The sequence below is a fragment of the Ceratotherium simum genome, chromosome 27 (genome assembly GCF_057802395.1).
Source record: "Ceratotherium simum simum isolate JZ-2026a chromosome 27, ASM5780239v1, whole genome shotgun sequence".
NCBI classification, from domain to species: domain Eukaryota; kingdom Metazoa; phylum Chordata; class Mammalia; order Perissodactyla; family Rhinocerotidae; genus Ceratotherium; species Ceratotherium simum.
The window spans coordinates 848,888-864,112 of NC_141926.1; the positions used below are offsets into that span (position 1 = coordinate 848,888).

At 57.6% G+C, this 15,225-nt stretch overlaps 1 protein-coding gene across 4 annotated transcripts in view; it reads left to right on the forward strand.

Annotated features, from left to right (window-relative positions):
* The window catches only part of LSS (lanosterol synthase), a 31,128-nt gene continuing 15,903 nt past the window's right edge, over positions 1 to 15,225 (forward strand). The window contains exons 1-14 of one of the 4 annotated variants that reach the window (XM_087417896.1): positions 4 to 86; positions 482 to 650; positions 1,403 to 1,541; positions 3,864 to 3,972; positions 4,975 to 5,096; positions 6,824 to 6,920; positions 8,930 to 9,065; positions 9,415 to 9,523; positions 10,196 to 10,314; positions 11,736 to 11,833; positions 12,435 to 12,462; positions 14,068 to 14,124; positions 14,765 to 14,836; positions 15,151 to 15,201. In XM_087417896.1, the coding sequence (XP_087274022.1) occupies positions 73 to 86; positions 482 to 650; positions 1,403 to 1,541; positions 3,864 to 3,972; positions 4,975 to 5,096; positions 6,824 to 6,920; positions 8,930 to 9,065; positions 9,415 to 9,523; positions 10,196 to 10,314; positions 11,736 to 11,833; positions 12,435 to 12,462; positions 14,068 to 14,124; positions 14,765 to 14,836; positions 15,151 to 15,201 (1,320 nt within the window). In that variant the 5' untranslated portion in view covers positions 4 to 72. Of the gene's footprint in view, positions 87 to 285; positions 651 to 1,402; positions 1,542 to 3,863; positions 3,973 to 4,974; positions 5,097 to 6,823; positions 6,921 to 8,929; positions 9,066 to 9,414; positions 9,524 to 10,195; positions 10,315 to 11,735; positions 11,834 to 12,434; positions 12,463 to 14,067; positions 14,125 to 14,764; positions 14,837 to 15,150; positions 15,202 to 15,225 lie in introns of those variants that run through there. The other 3 variants (XM_087417898.1, XM_087417897.1, XM_087417899.1) reach the window with 3 other exon arrangements.

A 15,225-nucleotide genomic window follows, 5' to 3' on the forward strand; every position in this document is an offset into this window, starting at 1 on the left:
GCGGTGCGCTCGGCCGGGCGGCTGTGGAGTCGCGGCCGTGGGGCGCAGGCGGCGGGGAGCGCGGCGGCCGTCATGACGGAGGGCACGTGAGTCCCGGCGCCCCGGGACCCCGCGGGCGAGGCGGGCGGGGGCGCCGCGGAGGGGCCGTCTGTGGAGACGGGCGGCGCGGGGCCCGGGAGGGGCGGCGAGGGGCGGCTCTGCGGCGCCTGGCGGGGGCGGGGCCGAGCGGAGCCGGCTGGGGTGCGGGTCGGGGTCCGGCGGTAGCGGCAGAGGGCGGAGGTCCGGCTGGCGGGTGTCTCCCCTCTGCGGGAGGGTGACGGGCGGTGGCCAGAGGCAGAAGCGGCGCCGAGGGGCTTCGTTGTGCGAGGAGAGAGCGGCAGTGGCCTGCCCCAGGCTGTCGGAGGGGGGCAGGCGGGCCCCGCTGGGCCCTGCCCTGCCGAGGGACCGGCGAGACGGCTCCTCGCTTGCACGTCGTTTGCAGGTGTCTGCGGCGTCGAGGGGGACCCTGTAAGACAGAGCCCGCCACCGACCTCCGCCGCTGGCGGCTCAGCAATGAGAAGGGGAGGCAGGTGTGGACGTATTTTCAAGAAGAGGAAAACCCTGGACGAGAGCAGACTGGGCTGGAAGCGCATTTACTGGGACTGGACACCGTAAGTGGTCATCTCTGCTTGTCACACAGTGTTCGGGGCGCCACCAGAAACCTGCGGCGTCCCTTTCCGTAGCCAGCAGCACCCAACAGCCAATAGAGGCTTTAAAAAGATAGCTGAGAAGGGGGGTTTTTCCCCTGTTAAAAAAGAAGAGGTGTGTGATGTGTGGCCCGTTGCCACAAGTCGCCAAAGCTGGGTCCTCCAGAAATCTGTTGAGTGGAGGACAGAGCATGAATCGAGTTGCTTCAGTCCTTTTATCGCTAAGCTGTGTGTAGGAAACTGGTCTAGTTTTGTTTTTGTTCAGGAAAAGGTTTTTGATCCAGTGCATTTCATACAAGAAAGTCAGCTAGTCCCAGAGTATGCAGTGTAAGTGGGGTCTCGCGGTTGAGCCCTGGCGCTATTTGCTGTGCTGTCCCTTGACCCCTTCCAGAGAGAGGCCTGAGTTCCAGGCCTGGGGCTTCAGTGCCCCACCCCAGACTCTTGGGTGCCTGGTTTATACATTTAAGATGTCTTGGAGAAGTTGTGAAAAAATTTGCAAATATGTGACTGGAAAGCAATACTGTGAGAATGTGGAACCGTCCTTTTGTTTTGCTGAGATGCTAATACCGTCATCAAAGAGTTTGAGACTTTTGATTGATACGGGTGAAACTTTTAAGGTAATTCAGATGCATATTTTGACTTGGGCTGTGAGTAATGACGGCTCCTCTGGTTTGGCTGTAGACCCCCTCAGCTCTCATCTCTTTTCTGCTTTGCAGGGGAGTTACTTTAAGGATTTGCCCAAAGCCCACACGGCCTTCGAGGGGGCTCTGAATGGGATGACGTTTTACATGGGGCTGCAGGCCGAGGACGGGCACTGGGCGGGTGATTACGGTGGCCCGCTTTTCCTCCTGCCAGGTAGGAGGGTGCTGCCCTGCCCTGTGGGCGAGGCCACCCCAGGGCCTCCTTGGGGTCCTTGCCTGACCTGGTTCAGGCCATTGGTGAATGTCTGTGGTGTGAATGAGCGAGCAGGTGAAAACCTAGGAGCTCACGGGCAAGACTGCTGGGGAGGGTTGCCTTGTGCCTGAGCTCTCCTGACGTTGGTGCTGGGGGATGGAGTGAAGGCACAGCTGGCCCAGTGTTCTGATAGGGGAAGCAAGGGGTGCTCCAGGGAGCAGAGGAGGAGTGGCTCTTGAATCCCAGCGCAGAAGAGGGGCACTCCAGGTGCAGGGCCTAGGCGATGCAAAGGTGCTGGAGGTGGGCAGGGTGGTGGTGGGGATCTTTAAGTCCTCTGTGGGCAGGTTGGGGAGAGGCCAGGCAGCTTGGCCTGTGCACTCACCCTGAAGGGGTACTGCTGAGGGAGCTCAGGCCGGGTCCTGTAGCTTCAGGTTGGTGAGTTGTAGGAGGATTGCAGTTGGGCCCCCTGGGTACTGAGCTGGTTTGGCTAGACAAGACTGTTTTGCATCCTGGGACTGTTTCTCTAAAGAAATACTCAGCCTTGTAACAGGAAATTCTCTCCTGTGAGATTATGCCAAAGAACCGTTTCCCCTAGTGGGAGAAGCACTGGGAATCCGTCAAGCTTCTGTCTCTGCTTTGACTCCAAGCCTTGCTGCCTGCTGTACTGTACAACATTGTGTCTTCCTGTCCAGGGACCCATGGGCCTATCCTTGGGGACAAGTCAAGGGGCTCTTTCTTCTCTTGGCCCCACCTGGAGCCTGTTGAGACTCTTCTCAGGGGTCTTCTTAGGGAGGCAGTGACATGGCATTGGCCTGCTCTGACCCTGGGTAAGGTGACAGGATTTCGCCATGCCTCAGCTGCCTCATCTGTGACATGGGGGTGATGAGAATCAGGTTCGGTCATATGTGCGCAGCACCAGACACGCAGTGGCATGTGGTCATTGGGCCGGCTGCACTGTTTTGTGCTTGCTGCTGCAGCTCTGGGCCTGGCCTGTCGGGTCCCTCCCCTGTGCAACTGCACATTGGGGCTTTTCCTCTCCCCTTTCTGGACTCTGGACAGACTGTATTTCTCAGGTTGACAGTGGCCTGTTTGGGGTGCCATACCAGGGTTCTTCCATGGCTGGCTGAGATTTGATTAGTCTTTTTTCCTGCTTTAATTCAGAAAATGCTGTTGGGGGCCATGAATCTGTGAAGACGGTTCCCATTTGAGCGTGGCCCGTGTGGCATTGACTATTCGTAGAGGTCTTCATGGGGAGGCAGTGACACAGCATTGGCCTGCTCTGACCGTGGGCAGGGTGACAGGACTTCACCGTGCCTTGACCACCTCATCTATGACATGGGGATGATGAGAATTGAGTTCAGTCATATGTGCACATATATGCATCACTATGATGAGCACCGACTCTGGGGTCCCACCACTTAGGGGCTGTGCTTGTTACCTCGCCTGTAAAATGGGGAAGACACTGGCTCTGCTTCCTGCCTGTGTGTGTGTTTCCCTGTCTTGACAGCATCATAACTGTTTTGAAAGGAGATAGGCTTGTTTTGGGATGGCTTGTTTTCTGTGAACCTCTGCAGCATCTCTGCATCTAGCTGCCCTTCTTCCAGGGCCTGTCTGTGTGCGGGTGTGTCTGTGTGTGGGTATGTCTGTTGGGGCTTCTGATGTCTCTGAGCTGGAGTAAGGCATCTGTTCTATGGTGTGTTGTGGCCAGGGCCTGCCCTGAGACACCCCTGTGCTGGGTGCCGTGGGCATGTGGCTGATGGAGCTGACGAGGGGTGTAGGGTGGAGTGCAGGGGTAGAGGGGCAGCCTGTGAGCACCATGCTCAGGAGGGCCTGGCTGGGAATGGAAAGTTCTAATATTTATTTTTATGTTGTAATATTGGATAATATTTATTGTTGTCCATCTCTCCCATTTGTAAACTGACATATGCCATTAAAAAATTTATAAAACAGAAAAATATAAATATAAACAAGTAAATGTCACCCCTGGATGGCGTTTCTTTCCTAGCAGATGTGACAATATTGTGGGACCCTGGAATGGCTGGATGGGCTCCACCCACCCCATGTGGGGAGTGTTACGTGTGCTGTTGCTGCCCTTCCCTGGGGTCCTGTTCCCAAAGTCTCTGATGGGGCTGGGAGGAATATCCTTTCCAGGCTTGTTTCCATGGAAGGAGGCCCCCTGGGACAGCTCTCTGTCAGGTGGAGTCCTCCTCAAGAGGAAAGGGGCCTGGGCTTAGCAGTGTTGAGTGCCTGCTCCCAGCAGGGAACATCTTTTTTGCCATATAGGCCTCCTGATCGCATGCCATGTGGCGCGCATCCATCTGCCGGCTGGATATAGAGAAGAGATGGTACGGTACCTGCGGTCGGTACAGCTCCCTGACGGCGGCTGGGGCCTGTGAGTCTGCCTGACCCCATGTCACTGCACATGTGTGAATGCATGTGCACATGTGTTGTTATGTAGGAGATGCACCTGTTGAGGAGTAGGGAGAGAGCCTGGCAGAAGGGAAGTGAGCTGGAGGCTCTGTGTAGGCTGGGCCTTGGTTTCCCTGGGGGGTCTCAGAACAGGCGGCTGCTCACTTTCTGGGCCTCAGTTTCACAGTTTGTGTTGTAAATGGGTTTCATGACTGGTTGAGAGACTCTTGAGACGCACACACCACAGTGAAAACCATCTGGCTGTTATCACTAAGGCAGAAAGAAATTGTTCTCGACTTGGGTGGCAGCAGGTGGAGCTGGGGCCAGGCAGCCCTCCCCAGGTCTCAGCCCGCCCTTCGGTGGTATAGCTCACCCTGGGAGCAGGGCCCTCCCCAAGGGTGGTCAACTGCCTGCCCCTCCCTCGTTTGGGCTCTGGTGCTTCTTGTCCTACACCCAGGGTGGGCCCCCTCCTGGGTGCGCTAAATCCACACCAGAGGACGGCTAAGCCTGTGCTCGCTTCCTTGATGGGTGGGCCTCTTGAACTTGAGGCCTCAGCTCTCTGGCCTCTGGGTCCCGGCATGTTATGGCAGACTTGAGATCTCACCCATGCCTTCGGATGGGCCCAGGGTCTTGCCTGCCCTGACATGTTGCCTGTGGGGTTTCCTCTGTGGTGCTGTAGTGATGAATGAGCCTTACTTAGTTGGGTAGCTGCCCTGGGACTGGTTGTGTGGATTCAGGTATGGAAGTGTGCAGAGGAGGCAGGCAGGTCCTGCACAGGCAGTTTTGGAATTGCGCAGCTGTCATGGGAGGTGCGTGAACTCCCATGGAGAATGGCTGTTTTGAATGTTTCTTGTGTTGTCATGTTATGTCAGTGTAGGATGTTTTAGCATTCTTGATTTTCTGAGGAAATTTCACTGAAAGCATTGCTTAATTTCTTAGAAGTAGGGAAAGATGTCATTTTCTCACTCTGTCTCCATTCCCGTAGGCACGTTGAGGACAAGTCCACAGTGTTTGGGACTGCGCTCAACTATGTGTCTCTGAGGATTCTGGGTGTTGGGCCTGATGATCCTGACTTGGTACGAGCCCGGAACATTCTTCATAAGAAAGGTATACCCTGCACAGTGTGTGCTGGATAAAAAGGTCCATGTCCCCTCAGCATCACAGGCTCTTGAAAATGAGAAATAAAAAGATGCCCCTCCACTTAAACCCTGGGCAAGACACATGAGCCGGGAATTCATCAAAGCAGAAATAGATGGAAACTGCCTAACTTGACCAGTAATTTTTTTTTTTTTGTGAGGAAGACTGGCTCTGAGCTAACATCCATTGCCAATCCTCCTCTTCTTGATGAGAAAGATTAGCTCTGAGCTAACATCTGTGCCCATCTTCCTCCATTTTGTATATGGGACGCTGCCACAGCATGGCTTGATAAGTGGTGTATGGGTCTGCGCCGGGGATCCAAACCTGTGAACCCTGGGCCGCTGAAGTGGAGCGCATGAACTTAACCACTACGCCACCGGGCTGGCCCCTTACCCGTAATTTTGTTAAAAAGCAAATTAAGATAGCTGTATAATTCAGTGTGTTTCACAAATTGGCAAAAACTTACAAACAACAAGCTACTACGTTGCCTGAGGGAGTATTCCTGGTGTGACCTTTCTGGAGGGCAGCCTGGCCACAGAAGAGTAGCAGGAGCCAGTGGAACTCTGCTCGCATCCTCCACAGTCGCCCCCTCCACAGTCACCTTCCTGTGTGTTCTGTGGGGCTTCTAGCGGGTGGCACCTCTCCCCTCACCTGTGGGCTCTGAAGGCGATTAATTACAGCCTTGGGGAGGCTCCATGGCTCCCGCTGCTCCGAGAGCTTTCTCACCCGCCTGCCTTATGGACATTCCTCGATCCACCCGTCTTCCATCCTGTCAGCTCCTCAAAGCCCCTTCCCACCTCAGGGCTCTGCATGTGCTGCTTCCGTCTGCCTGGGACATCCCACCTTCCGACCCCCCCACCCCGCTGCCTTGGGAACTCCTACTTAGCCTTTACCTGGCACCTTCGATGTCACTTCCTCGGGAGCCCTTCCTGACCTCCCAGGCTAGATTAAGCCTCCTGGTGCTCATTCTAACACGACCCTGCATTCTTCTTCATATGTTTTACTCTTATAATGAATTCATCATTAGCCTCTAGTCTCATCGGCCTGACTTCTCAAGGCTGCTTTCTGGTTCCTTGCCTGTGAAGGATTGTTTTTGGGCCATGCTTCCCTAGTAGCTTCCTGGGTCTTTGACTTCCACACGCATGGGTTTGGGGTGAGGCCTCCTTGTGAAGCATGTCTAGGACAGTGTTTCTGTGCCTGCGACTGGTGCTGTTGGGGGTAGCTTCATCGTGGGGCCACAAGTGTTGTCAACAGCCATATTGGAGTCCAGACCATCTGCTGAGTGGGGATACACAGGTCAGGGGCAGCTAGGCGTGGCCCTGAGAGGGAGAAGGCCAAGTGTGCGTGCTCACTTCCCCTCATCACTTTCTCCAGGCCCATGTGGACATGGGCTGCTGTGTACGTCTGGGCCCCTCACTTTCCCAGGTAGCTGCCATTGTGTGCTTCTCCCCGGGCAGTAGGGGCTGCGAATGCCTCTCCTGGGGCTGGACACACTCATTCTGGGGAAGCCACTGGTTCCTCCAGCAGCGGCTGTGGTGTTGGGCAGTCCTGAGCTCCTCTGGAACCTGCTTCTCACGGGGGTTGGAGGATCCTTAGCATGTTGCCTTCAGTTCATGAAAGAAGGGGCGCACAGGATTCCTGAGGGGTTAGTCTTTGCAGTTAGAGGCAGATGTTATGGGCCTGTTCTCTCTCTGCAGGTGGTGCTGTGGGTGTGCCATCCTGGGGGAAGTTCTGGCTGGCTGTTCTGAACGTTTACAGCTGGGAAGGCCTCAACACCCTGTTCCCAGAGATGTGGTATGCTTGCCCCTCTATGGTTGATTTGGTGGCTGAGTCGCCACTGCCTCACTGAGTGGAGCGATGGGGCCCTGGGTCACTTGCCTGTTACACAGACGAGAGACAGTCCATTCTGTGGAGTGGGGTGGTGTTAGGCTCCTGGCGGAGGCCCTGCTTGGCTGAATCCTACAGATGGACAGAAGGGGTTCCCAGTTGGGCAGGAGAGGGGGAGGTGCTGTGGGGTTGGGCCATGTGGCAGGCGGGTGGGGCCCTGTGGGGCTGATTGCAGAACCACTGGTGTGGGAAGTGGGTGCATAGACGACGTGATTGCATCTTGTTATTACGGACCTCTTGAGCATCTCTAGAAGCAGAGAAGAGAAGGTACCGAGCTGGCGCACCCTCAGCAGCACAGCAGTTGGGGTGTGCTGTGCTCTCTCACCTTCCCCTTGTTAAAGTGAATCCCAGACATCATACTTCACCTGTGAACACTTCCTTGTGTATCTTTAAAAGATAATCTTTAACAGAACCACGATACTGTTTAAATGCTGAGCAAAATGAACACTAATACCTTATTGTCTGTTACCTGTAACCAGCATCTGTTAACATTTTGTGAATATCTAAGGGAAGCTTTGGACATCCTCCCCAGAAAACATTCATTCATGTATAAGTACCCCAGTGTCACCTTCAGGAGAGGAGACCCCTGGAACCATGGTGGAGCTCAGCAGAGCCCCTGCCTGCCCCTGCAGCAGTGTCAGAGGGTCAGGGTTCCCCCAGGTAGCTGTCAGGGAGGTTGGGGGACTCTTGTGTTACAAGGTGACTTTGATGGAGGAAAGGTGGTGCGGGGTGAAGGAGCCAGTCAGGAGATGATAGCAGGGTCCTGATGAAGGGGCCAAGGGCCTAGCCTCCACAGCCACGAGGTAGTGATGGAGGCAGAGGGATGGCGAGGTGAGGTGGGGAGGCAGGGTGCTGTTACCCAAGGCTGACCCCTGGGGAAGAGGCGGGAGGTGTTCTGGGACCGTTCCAGCATTTCTTACTGGCAGGCTTGTCGGCTGGACCGTGGACCTGCCCATGTGTAAGGGGCGGGCAGAGGAAGGCACTGAGCGGGTGCTAGGAGGGGTGTGTGTGTCAGGCCGATGTCTGGTGTCGAGGAGGACTGTGTTGTCCGTGCCACCCCCGTGGTGGGGCCCTGGCAGTCGGTGCTGGGTTTCGAGGTAACTAGAGCACTGCTGATCTTTGCTGGAGTAGTTTTGGAGGGGGGGTGAGCTAGAGGGTGAAGGGCAGGTGTGTAGGATGGAGAAGCAGACCCTGAACCACTCCAGCTGGAGAAAAGCTGGAAATATTACCTAAAATGTAAAAAATACCCTTTAAAGTAAGTGGGGGAGCCCTCAGGACAGTGAGGGAAGTGGCCAGGGGTGGTGGGGGCTGGTGGACACCTGCCCGACTCTCACAGTTGGGAGCAGGGAATGTGCAGTCAGCTCTCTGCAGCTTCCCTGTGCCCTCATACATGAGAACAGGAGGCTAAAGGGATAGGGTGGAGATAAGACCCCAGGTGCACCGACCGGGAAGTTGGAGCGATCAAAGACTCAGGTCTTGGGAAGATGCAACAGTCCTAAAGGTTTTTAGATAAACTTTATTCTGGAATAATTTACCTTTTCCAGAAAGTTGCAAAGATCATCCAGAGCGTTCCTGTAGACCCCTGCCCCGTTTCCCCGTTATTAACATTTTATGTTACTGCGGTCTGTGTGTCACAACTGAGAAACCCACAGACATTCCTGAACGTTTAGGAGCTAGGTCTCCTGGTTTTGGGACGCGTCTGGCTGAATCAGGAGGAGGAGTTGTCGGCTCTCCGCGGAGTGCCCCTGGGAGGGTTTGACCGCACCCCACGGGAGCACGGCTGTGAAGTGCTGGTATCTGTGCCGACTTGGTCCAGGGATAGCCGTCCACCCTGTATCCGTGCTTAGAAGGGCCTGGAGCTGCAGTGGTGGCAATGCAGATGCTGGGGGTTGCCTCCTGATATGCTGTCCCCCTAGGCTGTTTCCTGACTGGGCACCTGCACATCCCTCCACGCTCTGGTGCCACTGTCGGCAGGTTTACCTGCCCATGAGCTACTGCTATGCCATCCGGCTGAGCGCTGAGGAGGACCCGCTGGTCCAGAGCCTCCGCCAGGTGAGCAACCCTGGGCCTCGAGTCACCCTTCAGTCCGACTGCACAGGCCTGCACGCCTGGGACCCGCAGAGCTGAGCCCCCTGGAGTTAGGGTGGAGTCTCCACTGCTCTGTCCCGTCACTGCAGGGGGGCTTGTGCGGCAGGATGAGCTGCGGCTATCTTCCAGTGTCTTTGAGGGACGCAGGGCACCAGTGAGCAGAGTCCTGGCCCACAGTGTGTCCCCAGGAAGCAGGCCCTGAGATGGGGTTGGGGTGCAGGATGTTCATTCGGGCATGCCCTTGGGAAGGAGGAGAGGCAGAGGGAGGAGACCAGCTGTAGGCAGACCGGGCTGAGGCACTGCTGCCCTGCAGGAGCTCTACGTGGAGGACTATGCCAGCATCGACTGGCCGGCACACAGGAACAGCGTGGCCCCTGACGAGCTGTACACGCCGCACAGCTGGCTGCTCCGCGTGGTGTATGGTGGGTGCTTCCTGAGGGCCTGTCATTTGGGTCCTGTGGTGACCAGGGAGGGCTGGCCGTGCACGCCTCATGTCCAGCGACCTGCCCTGTCCTTGCCCTTTGGGTAAGCCTGGGGCTTGGGCTCCCAGACAAGAGGATTCTGAGCTCAGGGCCTTGGAGGGGCCCGTCATTCCTTCCGTGGGGGAGGGAAGGGGAAGGACCCCATGAGGCCCAGTCCACGCCTGTCTCCCTGTGGGAACCATGGCTGCTCAGAGCTGTGCAGCCTCCCCTTTGAGGCCAGCACAGGGTGCCGTGTGTGGAAGCAGCTGTGATCCCTCACTCATTTGTTCGTTCGTTCACTCACTCATTCCACAGATGGGCACTGGGCACCTCTGTGCCGGGCCCTCGGGTGGGAGCTGGGTCCCTGCCCTGGTCAATGATGAGAAGCAACCAGGCTGGGTTTCCACTCCCTGGAGACCACCCTGAACACCACTGCAGGGCCAGGGCAGGATAGCACACCAGGATGTTGGGGAGGAGCAGGCTGCATGGGTGCAGTGAGGGGCGATGGAGGACGGAGGGAGGAAGGGCCCAGATACTGTGCGGGGCGCCTTGCCATCAGGTCCGTGCTTGGGCCGAGCTCATGCCAGGACCTGCTGTCTGTGCCTCACGCCCCTGACACCCTTGACCCTGCAGTGATCCTCAACCTGTACGAGTGCCACCACAGTGCCAGCCTGCGGCAGCGGGCCGTCCAGAAGCTGTACGAGCACATTGCGGCTGACGACCGCTTCACCAAGTGCATCAGCATTGGCCCGGTCAGTGCCCGCTGCCCACTGGGTGTCTGGGTCCGGGGTGGGCACCCTCCTGCAGCTCCTGGGTGGAGCGAGGACCCGGATGGGAGGCCCGGAGGCCAGTCTCCGTGGAGCTGGGAGTAGGGGTCTCTCCAGAGGCGGGGTCTCCCACCAGAGCCTGGCAGACCTTTATTTGGGATGTGGCCCCCCGATCTCATCCCTGCCCCGTGCTTATCCCTCCTCCCACCCCCATCACCTGGTATGTCTGGAGGCTGCTCCTTGAGACCACTTCCCGAGACCTTTCCCCAGTGGGGAGGGGTGCTTTTCCTGCCTGGATGCTCTCCCCTTCCCGACCCCTCGTAACCCACCATCTGTCCTTCTCTTATTGGGGTTAGAGTGCCAGGGGTGCATGGGTTCCATTTCTGGTTCCTGCAAGTCTGGTGACTGGGAACTCTCACTTCTGAGCTTCTGGACTCCTGACTTGGCTTTGCCTTGTGGGGCCATGAGGCCCAGCAGAGGCCAGGGGTGGACACACATGCAGGGCAGTGTGTCCCAGTGGCCAGACACACACTGACTGGCGCAGGGTGGGGGAGGCCGGCTCATAGCTGTGGTGCCACTATGCAGGAGGCAGAGTTATCGTAAGCCCCCGAGTGGGCCATGACCACAGCCTCCGTGCCATGCTGGATCAGCCCACAGGTTCTTTGGGTGAACCCAGTTGGCGCAGTGTCACCGAGCCCCACTCCCAGCCGTGCCTCTTGGTGTTTTCTGGGTCTCATGACCCAGTGAGTGGTAAACCCTGATGTCTCACGGAGTAGCCAGTTGTTTTCTTTTTAGCAGCAACATGGTTCCGTGGGGACTTCAACTTAACGCTTCATAAAGCATGTCTGACTTGTTAGAAATGCGGTTTTTGGATCTTGACTTCAGAGATCTCAAAATAGAAGATATAGGCTTTTAGTGCCTTCTGCTCTGAGTAGCAGTCCCTGCCACACAGGGCTTGTCCCCACATCTCTCCTGGGTTCCTCAGATGGTCCTATCCCCTCAGACCCCAGAGTTAGCTAAGGCAGTTCAGGACGTGCCACACTCCACATGCCCCCCGGGGGCCTCCAGCCGTGCCCATGACCCTCATGGCGGTTCTGCTCGGTTACCAGCTGGCTCAGGTCACGTTGCCTCTTGTGGACCGCCCCGCCTTCTCCTTGTGTGCAGGCGCCTTGGCCCCCTCCTGCCTCCCTCAGAGAGAGACTGTTTCCTGGGGCTTGACTGTGGCTAGGTCTCTTGCTCTCGGGGCCTGGAAGCAGTGAGTGCTCGGGAAATGCGGGTTAGAGCAGAAGGCATCTGGCCCGGAGCAAGGCGGTACTGGGGCCTCAGTGGGGTCGAGCTGCAGCCCTCCCACCTGAGAGGGTGCTGCAGGTCTGGGCAGAGCCCTGACAGGCCCGTGTCTCCTGCAGATCTCAAAAACCATCAACATGCTCGTGCGCTGGTATGTGGACGGGCCAGCCTCCCCTGTTTTTCAGGAGCACGTCTCTAGGATTTGTGATTACCTCTGGTGAGTGCAACAGGGAAGGGCCTGGCTGGTTGGCGTCAAGCATGGTCCCTAACAGACGTGGCTGAGAGCTGAGTGCAGACACGCATGGGGGCCTCTCTTGGCGAGGGTGCCGTGGTGTCTTGAGTAATGCTTAGAACCAGGAGTTTTAGGGTTTCTGGAAGCTGATGAAGGTTGCTTTGAATTAAAAGATTTGCCACCTAGCAGAAACTTCGGGTGGTTCCGGAAGGTACAACTAGGAAGCCTGTGGGTGGACGGGGGCAGGTTCAGGTGAATGTCAGGAAGGCCTGTTGACAAAGAGAGCTGGTAAGTCATGGATTGTGCCCCAGAAGTGGGGCTCCTGTTACACAGGGACCACGGAGGGCAGGTGTGGCCCAGTGTGGCCCACGGCAGGGAGTCCTGTGTTTGAGGGAGGCCCTCTTCCCTCTGGTAGCCGCGGTGGAGCCTCCTTGTGTCACCCCTGTCGAATGTGAGCTCAGGGAAGCCATGCGATGCACCCATGGCAGTGAGCAGGCTGCTGTCTTGGGTGTGGGCTGTGGAGGGCCGCCTGACTTACAGCTCCTTGCCCATTGCTCCCTGACCTGGGCTTTTCTCATCCTCACAGGCTGGGCCTTGATGGTATGAAAATGCAGGTAAGTGCAGCAGGGCCACAGGTGCTTGCTTCCATTACTACCATTCCTGCCTTTTGGATTTAAGATTCAAAGATCACTCCTGATGAGTTCTGGCTGTGTGTGGTGGGTGGCTGCAAGTCCCCTCAGTCCTGCACCTGAGGGGATACCCTTGGGCATTTCCTGGGTGTGTGCCATCTGGCCGGGATGCCGAGAAGCCCCCAAGGGGTCGTGGGAGAGCTGAGGGTCTGTAGCTACCCTGTGGGAGCAGAGCAGTCTGTAAACCAAAGCAGTTCAGAGCTGCAGGTCAGGAGGGGACAAGTGTCACACGCAGTTCTCAGTGGGCCAGCCCAGTTCTGCTGCAGGACGGTTGACCGCGGGGCTCGCACACCGCGTCTGTCTAGCAGAGAGCAGGGGAGCAGGAGGCTTCGGGTAGGGGGAGAACGTGTGCCCTTGTGGCCCTCCAGCTGAGCACGTGCAGGGCCTCCCGCCTGTAAGGGCCTGTGACTGGCATCCGCTGGTTCTGAGACGCAGTCCCACGTGCTCCTTCTCCACGACTTTGCACTGTTTGGCTGATTCCCAGCGTTCTGATATTGGAGATGATGTTCTGGCACTGTCACCCCCCACCCCGGCTTATTTCCTGTGCATGAACCTGGGGGTGGGGGTGCCAGATCACAGGGCATTCCTGGCTGCAGGGGCCCTGGGGGCAGTGAGCCTGGAAGCCGTAGGGCCACCCCACGGGGGTTTGTCTGCTGTCACCCGCCTGGCTCAGTGTGGAAATGCAGAGCCTCCAGCAATGTCCTTGGGTCACACAGGCAACTGGGCCCTTTGGGGCAGGCCCAGTGGGATACTGAGCACCCTTCCTTCCCTCAAGTGTCCGCCTGGACCTGACCTAGCTGCTTCTTTTGCGCCCCGTATTTTCTGCAAACTGGTGGTTAGACCCTGAGACTTGATCCGTTTCAGGTTTCTTTTGGCCGGGTGGCTGTCTTTGTGCAGTGTGTTCTTCCCACACGTGGTCCCGCAAGGCCGTGATGTCTGGTGCCCCTTAGTGCTGCTGGGTGGTCTGGGCCCCATCCCCACTATCTGCGTGTCTGTCACTGTCCAGCTCTGCCTCACTGGGGTTTGGCTTCTGGTGCGACCAGAGTGTCGACCAGTGAACCAGGCTCCCAGGGTGGGATTTGAGGGGGGCCTTCCCAGCCCTGTCAAGGCCTCAGCCAGGCCCCACCACCTCTGGGCATCCTCGGAAGTTGGGGGTGGTCACCACTGTGGGGCGTGAGGCTGTCATCGGGTGGGTGGGCCAGTGGAGGCCACAGGTGGTGGTCATCCAAATCCTAGATGTGCCCTGAGAGAGTCCTGTCCTGGCTGGTGGCCCAGTGCAGGCAGGTGGGACTCTCTGACCTGTGTCCATCTGTAGGACCAGCCCTTCTCAGGCCCTCGCAGGCTTTGAGGAGTGCACAGAGCCCAGAGCCTGGGGTCAGGAGTCACCTGGGCTCCCACCTCTTTTCAGGAGCTGGAGGGAGCCCCTTAACCCCTCCTCGGTGCCCCAGGCTCCTGTCAGATCCCAGGAGGCGGTGGGTGGGTGGGAGGACGCTGCAGCAGCTTCTGTAATGGCTCATCCTTTCCATGCAGGGCACCAACGGCTCCCAGGTCTGGGACACGGCATTTGCCATCCAGGCGATGCTGGAGGTACGTGGCTCTGTCTCCTGGTTCTTCAGCCTCCAGCAGACCTTCCGGTGTGTTCACCCCTGCACCCAGCACAGACTTGGCACTGCTGACCCTGACTCTGTGCTTACCTGAGGCCTCTGGCGATGGTCCCACCAAGGCAGTGGTCCCACCAGCAGCTCTGGGTGGTGGGCTGGCTTGAAGGCTTCAGGAGCAGGAAGCCTCATGAGGGCTGTTCCTGAGGAGACATGGCAGTGGGGGTTTCTAGAAGTGGGAGTGGGCTCCAGGCTCTTCTCAACTGCTTGTTACAAATACTTCTGAGCGCATACTAGAGAGAAACAGGAGCATGTTTGTATGCTGGTGAGAATGGGGTTGCTGGAATTCTGGAGAGCCCTGGAAAGGGGTCTGGGTTCCATGAGTGCCTGCCTTAGACGGGCGGGTACCTCTGGGTGCTGGTTGGGGCAGGTGTGGTGCGGTCTTCTGCTCGCTTCATTTCTCCATCATGTCTTTCGGACTTGTGGGCAGAAACCCAAGCACCCCGAGACTTGGGTGGGTTTGCTCCTGGTTCCCAGTGGTGGCAAGACGTAGCCAGGATAGTCTGGGAACCAGTTCCCCCGTGTAGGCTTGTGCCAGTGAGCGGCTCAGCCTCTGTTCTCTCTTTCAGGCAGGTGCACAACATCGGCCCGAGTTTTTGTCCTGCCTGCAGAAGGCACATGAGTTTCTCCGTATCTCACAGGTGAGGCTGAGTCTGGCCTGTGCCTGGGGGCCGTGGGGAGCCCTCCTACTGGCAGGGCTGCCCCCTCGCCCTGCCCTCTCCAGCTCAGGGTGAGCCCTGGTAGTGTTTCCCTCGCAGTGGGTGGAGGCTCTGGGTGGTGAGCTGTGTGGGTGATGCCTCGAGGGTCCCTTCTGGCACTGATGGTGGGCAAGAGGGTAGCAGCACTGGGTGCCCCCGTCCTGCTGTGCTGGTCCTTCCCTGCGCTGGTGTCTGTGTACAGTGGTGACGTATTCCCTTCTCTTACTTTCCACATGTGCCCCTTGGATGCTGCCCAGATCCCAGACAGCCCGCCCAACTACCAGAAGTACTACCGCCAGATGAACAAGGTACCACGGGCTGACCCCACCCAC